This window comes from Lissotriton vulgaris, chromosome 6 (genome assembly GCF_964263255.1).
Source record: "Lissotriton vulgaris chromosome 6, aLisVul1.2, whole genome shotgun sequence".
In the NCBI taxonomy this organism is placed as follows: Eukaryota; Metazoa; Chordata; class Amphibia; order Caudata; family Salamandridae; genus Lissotriton; species Lissotriton vulgaris.
In genome coordinates, this window is record NC_141694.1 from 1,907,002,501 (window position 1) to 1,907,020,847 (window position 18,347).

Genomic DNA, 18,347 nt, shown 5'->3' on the forward strand with positions numbered 1-18,347 from the left:
TTCAACAGCCGCCTGGGCTTACCCCGAGGCGGGGCCTTCGGCACTGACGTCGGCACCAGCTGACCAATCATCTTCCACGACGGCGCTGATAACGCGAGGTTTCGAACAGGAGGGCGCGAACGCCGGAGCAGGATCGGAAGCATCGGACGTCTTCGCCGCTGGTCGGAAGGAACCCGGAACCGAATTGCCCGAGGAGACGGAAGCAGGAGACGGGGAGAAACCGACTGTAGGAAAGCCAGGAGGCCAACGATACCACGCTTCGCCCAGCCACACTTCACCTGGAGAAGTGTGGCACCGCAAGGTACGAGCTCGTATACGGGGTCTGTTTCACTCAGAGGGAGGAACGGCTTAAGGGGCGGCTGAGAGTGCATAAGGGACGGGGTTGGTTACGGTATCGCCTCGGTTTAGAGACACGACAGACGGTGGTGGTCCCTGGTGTTCCCTCACGCCCCTGCCCTACCCTTCCACGTATCAGATAAGGGAAACAGTCCAGTAATGTGGCGTTCTCTTTCTTTCTTTTCCATTCCACGCCACGTCATCGGGGAGTAAGAAGCAGACGTACCAACCGGGACCCCTGGCCTGACGAAGGAATCTACGTTGTGTTTTGTTTGAAGTTCTGTAACGCACCAAGCTTGAATAAACCCTTCAGTGCCACTATACTTTCCTCTCTGGTTTATTGCTATCCCAGCAGTAGCAAACCTCACAAGTGGTGCCGTGACTCGGATCCTCATTTGAACCGTCCTCTGATACAAGATGGACGCCCAGTCCGCTTATCAAACAGTTAACAGAGATGGTACTGCCGGGTATGCTGTCGTAAAAAAATACATATTGGATCGACTCGGCGTTGATGAAGAAACGCACAGACTCAAGTTCCGACAGGAACGAGGTACCCCAGGGGATCTTCCTAAAACTTTATTTTGCAAACTCAAAGCAGCTGCCGACCTTTGGTTGAAACCACATGAGGGTAACATAGATGATGTGATGAATAAAATCTACCTCGAACAATTCTTAGAGGCCCTTCCGTATGGTACGCAACGCTGGTTGAAACAACACGCAGGATTGACTCTTGAGCATGCCATTGAAATGGACACCTCTTATGCCCGCGCTCAAGGTCGACCCCCGGTGAAAGAACCGGAAAAACCCCTGAAAACAGTACCAGTGAGAAATGAGAAAAAGTTTGTAAAACCCCTGTTTGAACCACAACGGCCACGCTTTCCCAAGCCGGATGCACAACCCACTCAGGGACCTCAATGCTATGATTGCGGAGAGTGGGGACACATAGCGAGGTTTTGTAGAAAGAAGCTGAAAGAGAGGGAGGAAGAACCCATGGATGTCAGTTATGCACCATATTCTCTTCTCTTTGCAGAAGAGACTGGACCGGTGTTTTACGTAAGTGTCACCATACATGGGAAAGTAGTAAGGGCCCTACTAGACTCGGGGTGTAAACACTCGGTGGTACGCCAAGAATTAGTTCCTCCTTCATGTTTAATGGCAGGGAAAACTGTACATATACGTTGTGTTCATGGGGACGTTAAGGAATATCCCCTAGCCACTATTAGTTTGTGTACTGCGGCAGGATCAGTAACCGAGGTAGTGGTGGGAGTAATGCCTTCTCTGCCAGAACCGGTGATTATAGGCACTGACAATCCGGGGTTTTCTGTCTTGTTAAAAGATGCCTTACAAAGCGATCCCCGGAATGCGCTCCTAGTTCCTGAGCCCTGGGCTAGAGACACTCATTTTAGAACAGCGCAGTTAAATGACGCTACGCTTTCTAATGCTTGGCAGATCGCCCGTTCAGGTCAAGACCCTTCTCAGAGAACATTTCCCACGTTTGTTGAAGAAAATGGGTTGTTGTATAGAGTAGCCAAACCCGGTGATACGCCCCAACTCCTGGTTCCTGTAGACTTCCGAGACCAAATCCTGTTTTTTGCACATGCGCATTTATTGGCAGGCCACTCAGGAGCCGAAAAGACAGGACAGGCTATTCTAAAACACTTCTTCTGGCCGGGGGTATATGCACAGATACAACGTTACTGCCAGGAGTGTCAAATATGTCAGCGCAGGAATCCATATGTCCCTCCAGCGGTTCCATTGAACCCCCTTCCCATCATCGGAAAACCGTTTGACAGGGTGGGGATGGACCTTATTGGGCCCTTACCGAAATCAGCTAGAGGACATTTATATGCCCTAGTCTTGGTTGACTATGCCACTCGGTATCCTGAGGCCTTCCCTCTCAGAGCAGCCACTTCGGTGGCCATTGCCCAGAAGTTGGTAGAAGTCTTTTCCAGGATGGGTTTTCCTCAGGAAATCATTACTGACCAGGGAACCCCCTTTGTTTCACGACTCATGGCCCAAGTTTGTAAGCAACTAGGAGTCAAACATATCAAAACTTCCGTATACCATCCCCAGACAGATGGACTAGTCGAGCGATATAATGGCAGTCTAAAACTGACCCTAAAGAAACTTCTATCCGGGGATGGTAAGAATTGGGACCAATTGTTGCCGTTAGCCCTTTTTGTCCTTCGAAGCCAAAAGCAAGCTAGTCTGGGTATATCCCCGTTTGAGTTGCTGTTTGGTCGAGCTCCCAGAACCTTGCTCGAAATTACGAAAGACAGCTGGGAAAAGGAGGGAGTTCAGGAAGCCGAGGCTCTCTTGGACTATACACGACAACTACAGTCGAGACTCCACAAACTTAGAACGCTGGCCCATGAACATCTGTCGATAGCCCAAAAGCAACAAAAGACCTTTTACGATAGGGGAAAAAAATGGAGGGAATTGGATGTAGGTGACTGGGCTTTGGTATTGTTACCCTCCTCCACTCATAAACTAAAAAAAGAGTGGCAAGGTCCTTTTGAAATTGTCAGGAAAATAGGGAAGACCACCTATGTGTTAAGTCTAAAAGGGAATAAGACACAGATGTACCACATCAATCTCCTAAAAAAATGGTTGGGTAAACCTCCCCAGTCGGTACAAACTGTTGAAAACGTCCCTCATACAGTACATAGCACCCCTGTTAATCCTGAAATAACGGAAACTCAAAAGGAAGAGATTATGACACTTCTTCTCCAGTACAAGGATGTCTTTTCTGACCAACCCGGGAAAACCAACATTGCCGTCCACACGATACCCACTCCCCCGGGTACGGTAGTAAAACAGAAGCCCTACAGGATACCGGAGGCCCGTAGACAGGCCTTTCAAGATGAAATCAACCAGATGCTACGTTCTGGAGTCATTGTCCCCTCGAAAAGCAACTGGTGCTCTCCAGTGGTTTTAGTTCCAAAACCGGATGGGAGTATCCGCTTTTGCATTGACTTTCGAGCTGTGAATAGGGTTTCAAAGCAGGACGCCTACCCACTTCCTCGGGTGGATGAACTGTTGGAGCGTCTTGGTGAGGCACAATACATTACAACCATTGATCTCACCAAGGGCTACTGGCAGATTCCCCTACATCCTGCAGACCAGGAGAAAACGGCTTTTTCCACCCCCTCAGGTCATTTTCACTTCACTGTTCTTCCTTTTGGCCTCCATGGAGCTCCGGCCACGTTCCAAAGAGCAATGGACACTGTCCTATCCTCACACCAACAGTATTCATCCGCTTATTTGGACGACATTGTGGTCTTTAGCAAAACGTGGGAGGAACATAAAATGCATCTGGAGAATATACTCTCTAGTCTACGCGATACAGGGTTCCACATCAATGCCAAAAAAAACCAGAGTCGCCTTCAAAAAAGTGAAATACTTGGGGTATGTACTTGGTAATGGACTAATCGAACCTCAGACTGAGAAAGTCAAGGCTATTCAGGACCTTTCCTACCCCAAGACCAAGAGAGAGTTGAGGGCTTTCTTGGGTTTAGTGGGATACTACAGGCGGTTTATTCCACAGTTTGCTGAGTTGGCAGGACCCCTCACGGACTTGTTAAGGAAGACGCAGTCGTCTCCAAGGCTACCTCCTCCTGGTCCTAAAGAGTCGACCGCCTTTCAGGCCTTGCAAACTGTCCTTACAACGTCTCCTGTGCTGATTTCGCCTGACTATAGGAAACCTTTCATTCTTCAAACGGACGCCTCTGGGGTGGGTATAGGGGCTGTCCTTTCACAGGAAGATTCAGATGGACTTGAGAGGCAGGTGCTTTTTATCAGCCGTAAACTCTTCCCTAGGGAACAGGCTTATTCCACCATTGAAAAGGAGTGTTTGGCTGTCCGCTGGAGTGTGGAAAAGCTTCGGTACTATCTTGAAGGTCGCCCTTTTGTTCTGTATACAGATCATGCCCCTTTGACTTGGTTACAGCGTAACCGTGGCCACAATGACCGCATTCTTCGGTGGTTCCTTGCCCTCCAGCCCTTTCAAATTGAGGTCCGTCATCGCAAGGGTCGTGATCAGGGCAACGCTGACTTTCTGTCCCGATTTCCTCTTTCCCTCGATCGGGGAAATCCTGGGGGGAGGATGTGTCAGGGGGCTCCTACCTGCCACGACTCTGATACTGATGTTCAGGGGGTTCCTGCCTGCCACGACTCTGCTACTGATGTTTGTCCTTCTTCGTTTCCGCCTCGGCGGACACAGGATGTTCGTGCACCTTCAACAGCCGCCTGGGCTTACCCCGAGGCGGGGCCTTCGGCAGTGACGTCGGCACCAGCTGACCAATCATCTTCCACGACGGCGCTGATAACGCGAGGTTTCGAACAGGAGGGCGCGAACGCCGGAGCAGGATCGGAAGCATCGGACGTATTCGCCGCTGGTCGGAAGGAACCCGGAACCGAATTGCCCGAGGAGACGGAAGCAGGAGACGGGGAGAAACCGACTGTAGGAAAGCCAGGAGGCCAACGATACCACGCTTCGCCCAGCCACACTTCACCTGGAGAAGTGTGGCACCGCAAGGTACGAGCTCGTATACGGGGTCTGTTTCACTCAGAGGGAGGAACGGCTTAAGGGGCGGCTGAGAGTGCATAAGGGACGGGGTTGGTTACGGTATCGCCTCGGTTTAGAGACACGACAGACGGTGGTGGTCCCTGGTGTTCCCTCACGCCCCTGCCCTACCCTTCCACGTATCAGATAAGGGAAACAGTCCAGTAATGTGGCGTTCTCTTTCTTTCTTTTCCATTCCACGCCACGTCATCGGGGAGTAAGAAGCAGACGTACCAACCGGAACCCCTGGCCTGACGAAGGAATCTACGTTGTGTTTTGTTTGAAGTTCTGTAACGCACCAAGCTTGAATAAACCCTTCAGTGCCACTATACTTTCCTCTCTGGTTTATTGCTATCCCAGCAGTAGCAAACCTCACAATGCCCTACTGGGCCAACAGTAGCGGTGCATTAAGTGGATTCCATCCATTAAGTGAAACACATTGTGCAGGTGCGAGGAGTTCGTTATCATGTATCTGACTTGTGTGTCTCTTGAGTTTGTGACCAGACCTCTGTGTAATGACCCATTTTTTTCTTTCAGATCTCATGAGCCATGGAGGGCGGAGGGAGCACATCTGGAGACATCCTGCTCTACGCCCTGGAGGACCTCTACGAAGCTGACTTCAAAAGGTTTAAAAATAAATTATCAGAAATCAACTTCAAAGAACAGCGAAACATCCCCCGAGGAAGCCTGGAGAAAGCAGACTGGATCGACACCACAAACCTTCTGATCGATTTCTACGGCTCAGACTCAGCCATTGATGTGACCATCGAAGCCTTCTCCAAGGTCAGCCTGAGGGAGGCGGCAGCCAGACTCAGAGGGGAGCGAGTGCGAGGTAAGATGGGTTGATCCTTCAAGATCACACCCCAAGGCCCACCTTGCTGGCCAAATTGAATCATTTCAATACGTTTTCTTACTTAGAGGATAAAACAGAGGATTTTTCTAAGCCATCACTTTTGGACGATCCCACACTGGACCTCCTTCAAAGTATATTTGGTCCGATTTCAGCTTTCAGCACCTCTTGGAGCTGCATTTTGTTGTTTTTTGAATGTGGTGCAGTTGCCCCTCTCACATCTACATCCATTGGTGCATGATCAAACTTCTTATAGTATCGCGAGACGAGTGGGGCAACCTCATGCAATCCTATGTGAAGAGCTGTGAAAGGCCTTATCCCGCTTTATCCACATCCATGAAGTGGTATCGACCACCCGGCACTATCAGAGGTCACATTGCACGTGCACCTTATTGACCAAAGTTCTGGGTATTCGTTCCAAGTTGGAAAGTTGGTCTCAATAGTCTCTTTGACTCTCTGGAGTGTCTTGGACGAGCTTTAAAGGCTTGACTCGTAGGAGGCGATGTCAAGACCTAGACAAAGATTTACAATGCAAACCAGTAAAGCAAAGCAGAAACCTTTTGGAAATGTTCAAACCAACGCACCTTGGTATTTGCATTGGTTTGTAATGGAAAGTAATGCAGACCAGGGTGAAGAGCCGCCTTGTGTTACTTAGAGGCAAGGGGCTGTTCCATTGGTGGTTCATGGGCACTTCCATGCAACCACCCCACCCATGCTTTTTGATGCAAACCCCATCTACTACCATTAAAAGACAGGGTTTTGCACCAAAAAATAAGGCTGCTTGAAAGCAGTCTTAAAGGAGAAATATTTAGATTTCTCCTTTCTTTCCTAACTTTGCATGTGTGTTTCCCTAAACAGCACACACACAAGGTAGGAAAAGTTTATAAACTTGTCTATTCATAGTATTGTGCTCTTGAAGGGGAGCGTTCCAGTATGAACCCCATGTAGGACTCATGCACTCACCCTTGCACTATGCTCAAAGCTGGGTGTGTGATGCTCGGCAACAAATTTCTGCATCAGCACCAGGGAGATGGGAGCAGAGAGCCATACCCCTGTAGGTATGGCACTGTCGTCTTCTCTCACTGTCGTGCAACAAATTCTTGGCTGCTGCTCTACGTTTGTGACACCTTTGTACATCTGGGCCTTAGTCTGAAGCTGTAGTTATCGCTATCATGACTGAGGGAACTGATGGGATTTCTTATGTTAAAGAACATAACTTTAATTAGACGCTCCTCTTTTCTTTCTCCTACCTCCGTGAGCCCTGAAGCCGGGTAACATTCACGGCTCGTACCTCGCACCCGAATCCCAACCTTTGACCATGAGGTGGAGGTGCGTTAATACAGCAGAACTGCCTATTCACACTCAAGGTTAATTTCTTGAAATATAGACAGGATCGTCTAAATTCTGTAGTAAATGTTTGCTAGGTACTCACAGACCCAGGTGAAAGAAGTGATAAATGTATTTATGTACAAGTATTTCTATAGCAGAAATCTAGACAAAAGGCAGCGGAGCGCTGTACAGGGTCAAAGACAGCGAGTGACAGGAGAGGCAGCGGAGCGCTGTACAGGGTCAAAAACAGCTAGTGACAGGAGAGGCTGCGGAGCGCTGTAATGGATCAAAGACAGTGAGTGAGAGGAGAGGCAGCGAAGCGCTGTACAGGGTCAAAGACAGCGAGTGACATGAGAGGCTGCGGAGCGCTGTACAGGGTCAAAGACAGCGAGTGACATGAGAGGCTGCGGAGCGCTGTACAGGGTCAAAGACAGCGAGTGACAGGAGAGGCAGCGGAGCGCTGTACAGGGTCAAAGTTAACGAGTGACAGGGAGGCTGTGGAGCGCTGTACAGGGTCAAAGACAGCGAGTGACATGAGAGGCTGCGGAGCGCTGTACAGGGTCAAAGACAGCGAGTGACATGAGAGGCTGCGGAGCGCTGTACAGGGTCAAAGACAGCGAGTGACAGGAGAGGCAGCGGAGCGCTGTACAGGGTCAAAGACAGCGAGTGACAGGAGAGGCAGCGGAGCGCTGTACAGGGTCAAAGACAGCGAGTGACACGAGAGGCTGCGGAGCGCTGTACAGGGTCAAAGACAGCGAGTGACAGGAGAGGCTGCGGAGCGCTGTACAGGGTCAAAGACAGCGAGTGACAGGAGAGGCAGCAGAGCGCTGTACAGGGTCAAAGACAGCGAGTGACAGGAGAGGCAGCGGAGTGCTGTACAGGGTCAAAGACAGCGAGCGACAGGAGAGGCAGCGGAGCGCTGTACAGGGTCAATGACAGCGAGTGACAGGAGAGGCAGCGGAGCGCTGTACAGGGTCAAAGACAGCGAGTGACAGGAGAGGCAGCGGAGCGCTGTACAGGGTCAAAGACAGCGAGTGACAGGAGAGGCAGCAGAGCGCTGTACAGGGTCAATGACAGCGAGTGACAGGAGAGGCTGCGGAGCACTATACAGGGTCTAAGACAGCGAGTGACAGGAGAGGCAGCGGAGCGCTGTACAGGGTCAAAGACAGCGAGTGACAGGAGAGGCAGCGGAGCGCTGTACAGGGTCAAAGACAGCGAGTGACAGGAGAGGCAGCGGAGCGCTGTACAGAGTAAAAGACAGTGAGTGAGAGGAGAGGCAGCGAAGCGCTGTACAGGGTCAAAGACAGGGAGTGACAGGAGAGGCAGCGGAGCGCTGTACAGGGTCAAAGACAGCGAGTGACATGAGAGGCTGCGGAGCGCTGTACAGGGTCAAAGACAGCGAGTGACATGAGAGGCTGCGGAGCGCTGTACAGGGTCAAAGACAGCGAGTGACAGGAGAGGCAGCGGAGCGCTGTACAGGGTCAAAGACAGCGAGTGACAGGAGAGGCTGCAGAGCGCTGTACAGGGTCAAAGACAGCGAGTGACAGGAGAGGCAGCGAAGCGCTGTACAGGGTCAAAGATAGCGAGTGACAGGAGAGGCAGCGGAGCGCTGTACAGGGTCAAAGACAGCGAGTGACAGGAGAGGCAGCGGAGCGCTGTACAGGGTCAAAGACAGCGAGTGAGAGGAGAGGCAGCGGAGCGCTGTACAGGGTCAAAGACAGCGAGTGAGAGGAGAGGCAGCGGAGCGCTGTACAGGGTCAAAGACAGCGAGTGACAGGAGAGGCAGCGGAGCGCTGTACAGGGTCAAAAACAGCGAGTGACAGGAGAGGAAGCGGAGCACTGTACAAGGTCAAAGACAGCGAGTGACAGGAGAGGCAGCGGAGCGCTGTACAGGGTCAAAAACAGCGAGTGACAGGAGAGGCTGCGGAGCGCTGTACAAGGTCAAAGACAGCGAGTGACAGGAGAGGCAGCGGAGCGCTGTACAGGGTCAAAGATAGCGAGTGAGAGGAGAGGCAGCGGAGCGCTGTACACGGTCAAAGACAGCGAGTGACAGGAGAGGAAGCGGAGCGCTGTACAGAGTCAAAGACAGTGAGTGACAGGAGAGGCTGCGGAGCGCTGTACAGGGTCAAAGACGGCGAGTGACAGGAGAGGCAGCGGAGCGCTGTACAGGGTCAAAGACGGCGAGTGACAGGAGAGGCAGCGGAGCGCTGTACAGGGTCAAAGACAGCGAGTGACAGGAGAGGCAGCGGAGCGCTGTACAGGGTCAAAGACAGCGAGTGACACGAGAGGCTGCGGAGCGCTGTACAGGGTCAAAGACAGCGAGTGACAGGAGAGGCTGCGGAGCGCTGTACAGGGTCAAAGACAGCGAGTGACAGGAGAGGCTGCGGAGCGCTGCACAGGGTCAAAGACAGCAAGTGACAGGAGAGGCAGCGGAGCGCTGTACAGGGTCAAAGACAGCGAGTGACAGGAGAGGCTGTGGAGCGCTGTACAGGGTCAAAGACAGCGAGTGACAGGAGAGGCAGCGGAGCGCTGTACAGGGTCAAAGACAGCGAGTGACAGATGAGGCAGCTGAGCGCTGTACAGGGTCAAAGACAGCGAGTGACAGGAGAGGCAGCGGAGCGATGTACAGGGTCAAAGACAGCGAGTGACAGGAGAGGCAGCGGAGCGCTGTACAGGGTCAAAGATAGCGAGTGATAGGTGAGGCAGCGGAGTGCTGTACAGGGTCAAAGACAGAGAGTGACAGGAGAGGCAGCGGAGCGCTGTACAGGGTCAAAGACAGCGAGTGACAGGAGAGGCAGCGGAGCGCTGTACAGGGTCAAAGACAGCGAGTGACAGGAGAGGCAGCGGAGCGCTGTACAGGGTCAAAGACAGCGAGTGACAGGAGAGGCTGTGGAGCACTATACAGGGTCTAAGACAGCGAGTGACAGGAGAGGCTGCGGAGCGCTGTATAGGGTCAAAGACAGCGAGTGACAGGAGAGGCTGCGGAGCGCTGTACAGGGTCAAAGACAGCGAGTGACAGGAGAGGCTGCGGAGCGCTGTACAGGGTCAAAGACAGCGAGTGACAGGAGAGGCAGCGGAGCGCTGTACAGGGTCAAAGACAGCAAGTGACAGGAGAGGCTGCGGAGCGCTGTGCAGGGTCAAAGGCAGCGTGTGACAGGAGAGGCAGCGGAGCGCTGTACAGGGTCAAAGACAGGGAGTGACAGGAGAGGCAGCAGAACGCTGTACAGGGTCAAAGACAGCGAGTGATAGGTGAGGCAGCGGAGCGCTGTACAGGGTCAAAGACAGGGAGTGACAGGAGAGGCAGCAGAACGCTGTACAGGGTCAAAGACAGCGAGTGACAGGAGAGGCTGTGGAGCGCTGTACAGGGTCAAAGTTAACGAGTGACAGGAGAGGCTGTGGAGCGCTGTACACGGTCAAAGACAGCGAGTGACAGAAGAGGCTGCGGAGCGCTGTACACGGTCAAAGACAGCGAGTGACAGAAGAGGCTGCGGAGCGCTGTACAGGGTCAAAGACAGCGAGTGACAGGAGAGGCTGCGGAGCGCTGTACAGGGTCAAAGACAGCGAGTGACAGGAGAGGCTGCGGAGCGCTGTACAGGGTCAAAGACAGTGAGTGACAGGAGAGGCTGCGGAGCGCTGTATAGGGTCAAAGACAGCTAGTGACAGGAGAGGCAGCGGAGCGCTGTGCAGGGTCAAAGACAGTGAGTGACAGGAGAGGCAGCGGAGTGCTGTACAGGGTCAAAGACAGCTAGTGACAGGAGAGGCAGCGGAGCGCTGTGCAGGGTCAAAGACAGTGAGTGACAGGAGAGGCAGCGGAGCGCTGTACAGGGTCAAAGACAGCGAGTGACAGGAGAGGAAGCGGAGCGCTGTACAGGGTCAAAGACAGCGAGTGACAGGAGAGGCAGCGGAGCGCTGTACAGGGTCAAAGATAGCGAGTGAGAGGAGAGGCAGCGGAGCGCTGTACAGGGTCAAAGACAGCGAGTGACAGGAGAGGCAGCGGAGCGCTGTACAGGGTCAAAGACAGCGAGTGACAGGAGAGGCTGCGGAGCACTATACAGGGTCTAAGACAGCGAGTGACAGGAGAGGCTGCGGAGCGCTGTACAGGGTCAAAGACAGCGAGTGACAGGAGAGGCAGCGAAGCGCTGTACAGAGTCAAAGACAGTGAGTGAGAGGAGAGGCTGCGGAGCGCTGTATAGGGTCAAAGACAGCGAGTGACAGGAGAGGCTGCGGAGCGCTGTACAGGGTCAAAGACAGTGAGTGACACGAGAGGCTGCGGAGCGCTGTACAGGATCAAAGACAGCGAGTGACAGGAGAGGCAGCGGAGCGCTGTACAGGGTCAAAGACAGCGAGTGACAGGAGAGGCAGCGAAGCGCTGTACAGGGTCAAAGACAGCGAGTGACAGGAGAGGCTGCGGAGCGCTGTACAGGGTCAAAGACAGCGAGTGACAGGAGAGGCTGCGGAGCGCTGTACAGGGTCAAAGACAGTGAGTGACAGGAGAGGCAGCGGAGCGCTGTACAGGGTCAAAGACAGCGAATGACAGGAGAGGAAGCGGAGCACTATACAGGGTCTAAGACAGCGAGTGACAGGAGAGGCAGCGGAGCGCTGTACAGGGTCAAAGACAGCGAGTGACAGGAGAGGCAGCGGAGCGCTGTACAGGGTCAAAGACAGCGAGTGACAGGAGAGGCTGCGGAGCACTATACAGGGTCTAAGACAGCGAGTGACAGGAGAGGCAGCGGAGCGCTGTACAGGGTCAAAGACAGTGAGTGAGAGGAGAGGCTGCGGAGCGCTGTATAGGGTCAAAGACAGCGAGTGACAGGAGAGGCTGCGGAGCGCTGTACAGGGTCAAAGACAGCGAGTGACAGGAGAGGCAGCGAAGCGCTGTACAGAGTCAAAGACAGTGAGTGAGAGGAGAGGCAGCGGAGCGCTGTATAGGGTCAAAGACAGCGAGTGACAGGAGAGGCTGCGGAGCGCTGTACAGGGTCAAAGACAGTGAGTGACACGAGAGGCTGCGGAGCGCTGTACAGGATCAAAGACAGCGAGTGACAGGAGAGGCAGCGGAGCGCTGTACAGGGTCAAAGACAGCGAGTGACAGGAGAGGCAGCGAAGCGCTGTACAGGGTCAAAGACAGCGAGTGACAGGAGAGGCTGCGGAGCGCTGTACAGGGTCAAAGACAGCGAGTGACAGGAGAGGCTGCGGAGCGCTGTACAGGGTCAAAGACAGTGAGTGACAGGAGAGGCTGCGGAGCGCTGTACAGGGTCAAAGACAGTGAGTGACACGAGAGGCTGCGGAGCGCTGTACAGGATCAAAGACAGCGAGTGACAGGAGAGGCAGCGGAGCGCTGTACAGCGTCAAAGACAGCGAGTGACAGGAGAGGCAGCGAAGCGCTGTACAGGGTCAAAGACAGCGAGTGACAGGAGAGGCAGCGGAGCGCTGTACAGGGTCAAAGACAGCGAGTGACAGGAGAGGCTGCGGAGCGCTGTACAGGGTCAAAGACAGTGAGTGACACGAGAGGCTGCGGAGCGCTGTACAGGATCAAAGACAGCGAGTGACAGGAGAGGCAGCGGAGCGCTGTACAGGGTAAAAGACAGCGAGTGACAGGAGAGGCAGCGAAGCGCTGTACAGGGTCAAAGACAGCGAGTGACAGGAGAGGCTGTGGAGCGCTGTACACGGTCAAAGACAGCGAGTGACAGGAGAGACAGCGGAGCGCTGTACAGGGTCAAAGACAGCGAGTGACAGGAGAGGCAGCGGAGCACTGTACAGGGTCAAAGACAGCGAGTGACAGGAGAGGCAGCGGAGCGCTGTACAGGGTCAAAGACAGCGAGTGACACGAGAGGCTGCGGAGCGCTGTACAGGATCAAAGACAGCGAGTGACAGGAGAGGCAGCGGAGCGCTGTACAGGGTCAAAGATAGCGAGTGAGAGGAGAGGCAGCGGAGCGCTGTACAGGGTCAAAGACAGCGAGTGACAGGAGAGGCAGCGGAGCACTGTACAGGGTCAAAGACAGCGAGTGACAGGAGAGGCAGCGGAGCGCTGTACAGGGTCAAAGACAGCGAGTGATAGGTGAGGCAGCGGAGTGCTGTACAGGGTCAAAGACAGCGAGTGACAGGAGAGGCAGCGGAGCGCTGTACAGGGTCAAAAACAGCGAGTGAGAGGAGAGGCAGCGGAGCGCTGTACAGGGTCAAAGACAGCGAGTGACAGGAGAGGCAGCGAAGCGCTGTACAGGGTCAAAGACAGCGAGTGACAGGAGAGGCAGCGGAGCGCTGTACAGGGTCAAAGATAGCGAGTGAGAGGAGAGGCAGCGGAGCGCTGTACAGGGTCAAAGACAGCGAGCGACAGGAGAGGCAGCGGAGCGCTGTGCAGGGTCAAAGACAGTGAGTGACAGGAGAGGCAGCGAAGCGCTGTACAGGGTCAAAGACAGCGAGTGACAGGAGAGGAAGCGGAACTCTGTATAGGGTCAAAGACAGCGAGTGACAGGAGAGGCTGCGGAGCGCTGTACAGGGTCAAAGACAGCGAGTGACAGGAGAGGAAGCGGAGCGCTGTATAGGGTCAAAGACAGCGAGTGACAGGAGAGGCTGCGGAGCGCTGTACAGGGTCAAAGACAGCGAGCGACAGGAGAGGCAGCGGAGCGCTGTGCAGGGTCAAAGACAGTGAGTGACAGGAGAGGCAGCGAAGCGCTGTACAGGGTCAAAGACAGCGAGTGACAGGAGAGGAAGCGGAGCGCTGTATAGGGTCAAAGACAGCGAGTGACAGGAGAGGCTGCGGAGCGCTGTACAGGGTCAAAGACAGCGAGTGACAGGAGAGGAAGCGGAGCGCTGTATAGGGTCAAAGACAGCGAGTGACAGGAGAGGCTGCGGAGCGCTGTACAGGGTCAAAGACAGCGAGCGACAGGAGAGGCAGCGGAGCGCTGTGCAGGGTCAAAGACAGTGAGTGACAGGAGAGGCAGCGAAGCGCTGTACAGGGTCAAAGACAGCGAGTGACAGGAGAGGCTGCGGAGCGCTGTACAGGGTCAAAGACAGCGAGTGACAGGAGAGGCAGTGGAGCACTGTACAGGGTCTAAGACAGCGAGTGACAGGAGAGGCAGCGGAGCGCTGTACAGGGTCAAAGACAGCGAGTGACAGGAGAGGCAGCGGAGCGCTGTACAGGGTCAAAGACAGCGTGTGACAGGAGAGGCTGCGGAGCACTGTACAGGGTCAAAGACAGCGAATGACAGGAGAGGCTGTGGAGCACTATACAGGGTCTAAGACAGCGAGTGACAGGAGAGGCTGCGGAGCACTGTACAGGGTCAAAGACAGCGAGTGACAGGAGAGGCTGTGGAGCGCTGTACACGGTCAAAGACAGCAAGCGACAGGAGAGGCAGCGGAGCACTATACAGGGTCAAAGACAGCGAGTGACAGGAGAGGCTGTAGAGCGCTGTACACGGTCAAAGACAGCGAGTGACAGGAGAGACAGCGGAGCGCTGTACAGGGTCAAAGACAGCGAGTGACAGGAGAGGCAGCGGAGCACTGTACAGGGTCAAAGACAGCGAGTGACAGGAGAGGCAGCGGAGCGCTGTACAGGGTCAAAGACAGCGAGTGACACGAGAGGCTGCGGAGCGCTGTACAGGATCAAAGACAGCGAGTGACAGGAGAGGCAGCGGAGCGCTGTACAGGGTCAAAGATAGCGAGTGAGAGGAGAGGCAGCGGAGCGCTGTACAGGGTCAAAGACAGCGAGTGACAGGAGAGGCAGCGGAGCGCTGTACAGGGTCAAAGACAGCGAGTGACAGGAGAGGCAGCGGAGCGCTGTACAGGGTCGAAGACAGCGAGTGATAGGTGAGGCAGCGGAGTGCTGTACAGGGTCAAAGACAGCGAGTGACAGGAGAGGCAGCGGAGCGCTGTACAGGGTCAAAGACAGCGAGTGACAGGAGAGGCAGCGAAGCGCTGTACAGGGTCAAAGACAGCGAGTGACAGGAGAGGCAGCGGAGCGCTGTACAGGGTCAAAGATAGCGAGTGAGAGGAGAGGCAGCGGAGCGCTGTACAGGGTCAAAGACAGCGAGCGACAGGAGAGGCAGCGGAGCGCTGTGCAGGGTCAAAGACAGTGAGTGACAGGAGAGGCAGCGAAGCGCTGTACAGGGTCAAAGACAGCGAGTGACAGGAGAGGAAGCGGAGCGCTGTATAGGGTCAAAGACAGCGAGTGACAGGAGAGGCTGCGGAGCGCTGTACAGGGTCACAGACAGCGAGTGACAGGAGAGGAAGCGGAGCGCTGTATAGGGTCAAAGACAGCGAGTGACAGGAGAGGCTGCGGAGCGCTGTATAGGGTCAAAGACAGCGAGCGACAGGAGAGGCAGCGGAGCGCTGTGCAGGGTCAAAGACAGTGAGTGACAGGAGAGGCAGCGAAGCGCTGTACAGGGTCAAAGACAGCGAGCGACAGGAGAGGCAGCGGAGCGCTGTGCAGGGTCAAAGACAGTGAGTGACAGGAGAGGCAGCGAAGCGCTGTACAGGGTCAAAGACAGCGAGTGACAGGAGAGGAAGCGGAGCGCTGTATAGGGTCAAAGACAGCGAGTGACAGGAGAGGCAGCAGAGCGCTGTACAGAGTCAAAGACAGTGAGTGAGAGGAGAGGCTGCGGAGCGCTGTACAGGGTCAAAGACAGCGAGTGACAGGAGAGGCTGCGGAACGCTGTACAGGGTCAAAGACAGCGAGTGACAGGAGAGGCTGCGGAGCGCTGTACAGGGTCAAAGACAGCGAGTGACAGGAGAGGCAGCGAAGCGCTGTACAGAGTCAAAGACAGCGAGTGACAGGAGAGGCAGCGGAGCGCTGTACAGGGTCAAAAACAGCGAGTGACAGGAGAGGCTGTGGAGCGCTGTACAGGGTCAAAGACAGCGAATGACAGGAGAGGCTGTGGAGCACTATACAGGGTCTAAGACAGCGAGTGACAGGAGAGGCTGCGGAGCACTGTACAGAGTCAAAGACAGTGAGTGAGAGGAGAGGCTGCGGAGCGCTGTACAGGGTCAAAGACAGCGAGTGACAGGAGAGGCAGCGAAGCGCTGTACAGAGTCAAAGACAGTGAGTGAGAGGAGAGGCTGCGGAGTGCTGTATAGGGTCAAAGACAGCGAGTGACAGGAGAGGCTGCGGAGCGCTGTACAGGGTCAAAGACAGTGAGTGACACGAGAGGCTGCGGAGCGCTGTACAGGATCAAAGACAGCGAGTGACAGGAGAGGCAGCGGAGCGCTGTACAGGGTCTAAGACAGCGAGTGACAGGAGAGGCAGCGAAGCGCTGTACAGGGTCAAAGACAGCGAGTGACAGGAGAGGCTGCGGAGCGCTGTACAGGGTCAAAGACAGTGAGTGACAGGAGAGGCAGTGGAGCACTGTACAGGGTCTAAGACAGCGAGTGACAGGAGAGGCAGCGGAGCGTTGTACAGGGTCAAAGACAGCAAGCGACAGGAGAGGCAGCGGAGCGCTGTAGAGGGTCAAAGACAGCAAGCGACAGGAGAGGCAGCGGAGCGCTGTATAAGGTCAAAGACAGCGAGTGACAGGAGAAGCTGCGGAGCGCTGTATAGGGTTAAAGACAGCGAGTGACAGGAGAGGCTGCGAAGCGCTGTACAGGGTCAAAGACAGCGAGTGACAGGAGAGGCAGCGGAGCGCTGTACAGGGTCAAAGACAGCAAGTGACAGGAGAGGCAGCGGAGTGCTGTACAGGGTCAAAGACAGCGAGTGACAGGAGAGGCAGCGGAGCGCTGTACAGGGTCAAAGACAGCAAGTGACAGGAGAGGCTGCGGAGCACTGTACAGAGTCAAAGACAGTGAGTGACAGGAGAGGCTGCGGAGCGCTGTACAGGGTCAAAGACAGCGAGTGACAGGAGAGGCAGCGAAGCGCTGTACAGAGTCAAAGACAGTGAGTGAGAGGAGAGGCTGCGGAGCGCTGTATAGGGTCAAAGACAGCGAGTGACAGGAGAGGCTGCGGAGCGCTGTACAGGGTCAAAGACAGTGAGTGACACGAGAGGCTGCGGAGCGCTGTACAGGATCAAAGACAGTGAGTGAGAGGAGAGGCTGCGGAGCGCTGTATAGGGTTAAAGACAGCGAGTGACAGGAGAGGCTGCGAAGCGCTGTACAGGGTCAAAGACAGTGAGTGACAGGAGAGGCTGCGGAGCGCTGTATAGGGTTAAAGACAGCGAGTGACAGGAGAGGCTGCGAAGCGCTGTACAGGGTCAAAGACAGCGAGTGCGAGGAGAGGCAGCGGAGCGCTGTACAGGGTCAAAGACAGCGAGTGACAGGAGAGGCAGCGGAGCGCTGTACAGGGTCAAAGACAGCGAGTGACAGGAGAGGCAGCGGAGCGCTGTACAGGGTCAAAGACAGCGAGTGACAGGAGAGGCAGCGGAGCACTGTACAGGGTCAAAAACAGCGAGTGACAGGAGAGGCAGCGGAGCGCTGTACAGGGTCAAAAACAGCGAGTGACAGGAGAGGCTGTGGAGCGCTGTACAGGGTCAAAGACAGCGAGTGACAGGAGAGGCTGCGGAGCGCTGTACAGGATCAAAGACAGCGAGTGACAGGAGAGGCAGCGGAGCGCTGTACAGGGTCAAAGACAGCGAGTGACAGGAGAGGCAGCGAAGCGCTGTACAGGGTCAAAGACAGCGAGTGACAGGAGAGGCTGCGGAGCGCTGTACAGGGTCAAAGACAGCGAGTGACAGGAGAGGCTGCGGAGCGCTGTACAGGGTCAAAGACAGTGAGTGACAGGAGAGGCAGCGGAGCGCTGTACAGGGTCAAAGACAGCGAATGACAGGAGAGGAAGCGGAGCGCTGTACAGGGTCAAAGACAGCGAGTGACAGGAGAGGCTGCGGAGCGCTGTACAGGGTCAAAGACAGCGTGTGACAGGAGAGGCAGCGGAGCGCTGTACAGGGTCAAAGACAGCGAGTGACAGGAGAGGCAGTGAAGCACTGTACAGGGTCAAAGACAGCGTGTGACAGGAGAGGCAGCGGAGCGCTGTACAGAGTCAAAGACAGAGAGTGACAGGAGAGGCTGCGGAGCGCTGAACAGGGTCAAAGACAGCAAGCGACAGGAGAGGCAGCGGAGCGCTGTGCAGGGTCAAAGACAGTGAGTGACAGGAGAGGCAGCGAAGCGCTGTACAGGGTCAAAGACAGCGAGTGACAGGAGAGGCTGCGGAGCGCTGTACAGGGTCAAAGACAGTGAGTGACAGGAGAGGCAGTGGAGCACTGTACAGGGTCTAAGACAGCGAGTGACAGGAGAGGCAGCGGAGCGTTGTACAGGGTCAAAGACAGCAAGCGACAGGAGAGGCAGCGGAGC

General features: G+C 55.1%; 1 protein-coding gene across 1 annotated transcript in view; it reads left to right on the forward strand.

Moving 5' to 3' along the window:
* The first annotated feature begins 5,449 nt into the window (after positions 1-5,449).
* Positions 5,450-18,347, forward strand: part of LOC147709877 (NACHT, LRR and PYD domains-containing protein 3-like) — a 188,071-nt gene continuing 175,173 nt past the window's right edge. The window contains exon 1 of the mRNA XM_086926116.1: positions 5,450-5,732. Within this exon, the coding sequence (XP_086782242.1) occupies positions 5,450-5,732 (283 nt within the window). The remainder of the gene's footprint in view (positions 5,733-18,347) is intronic.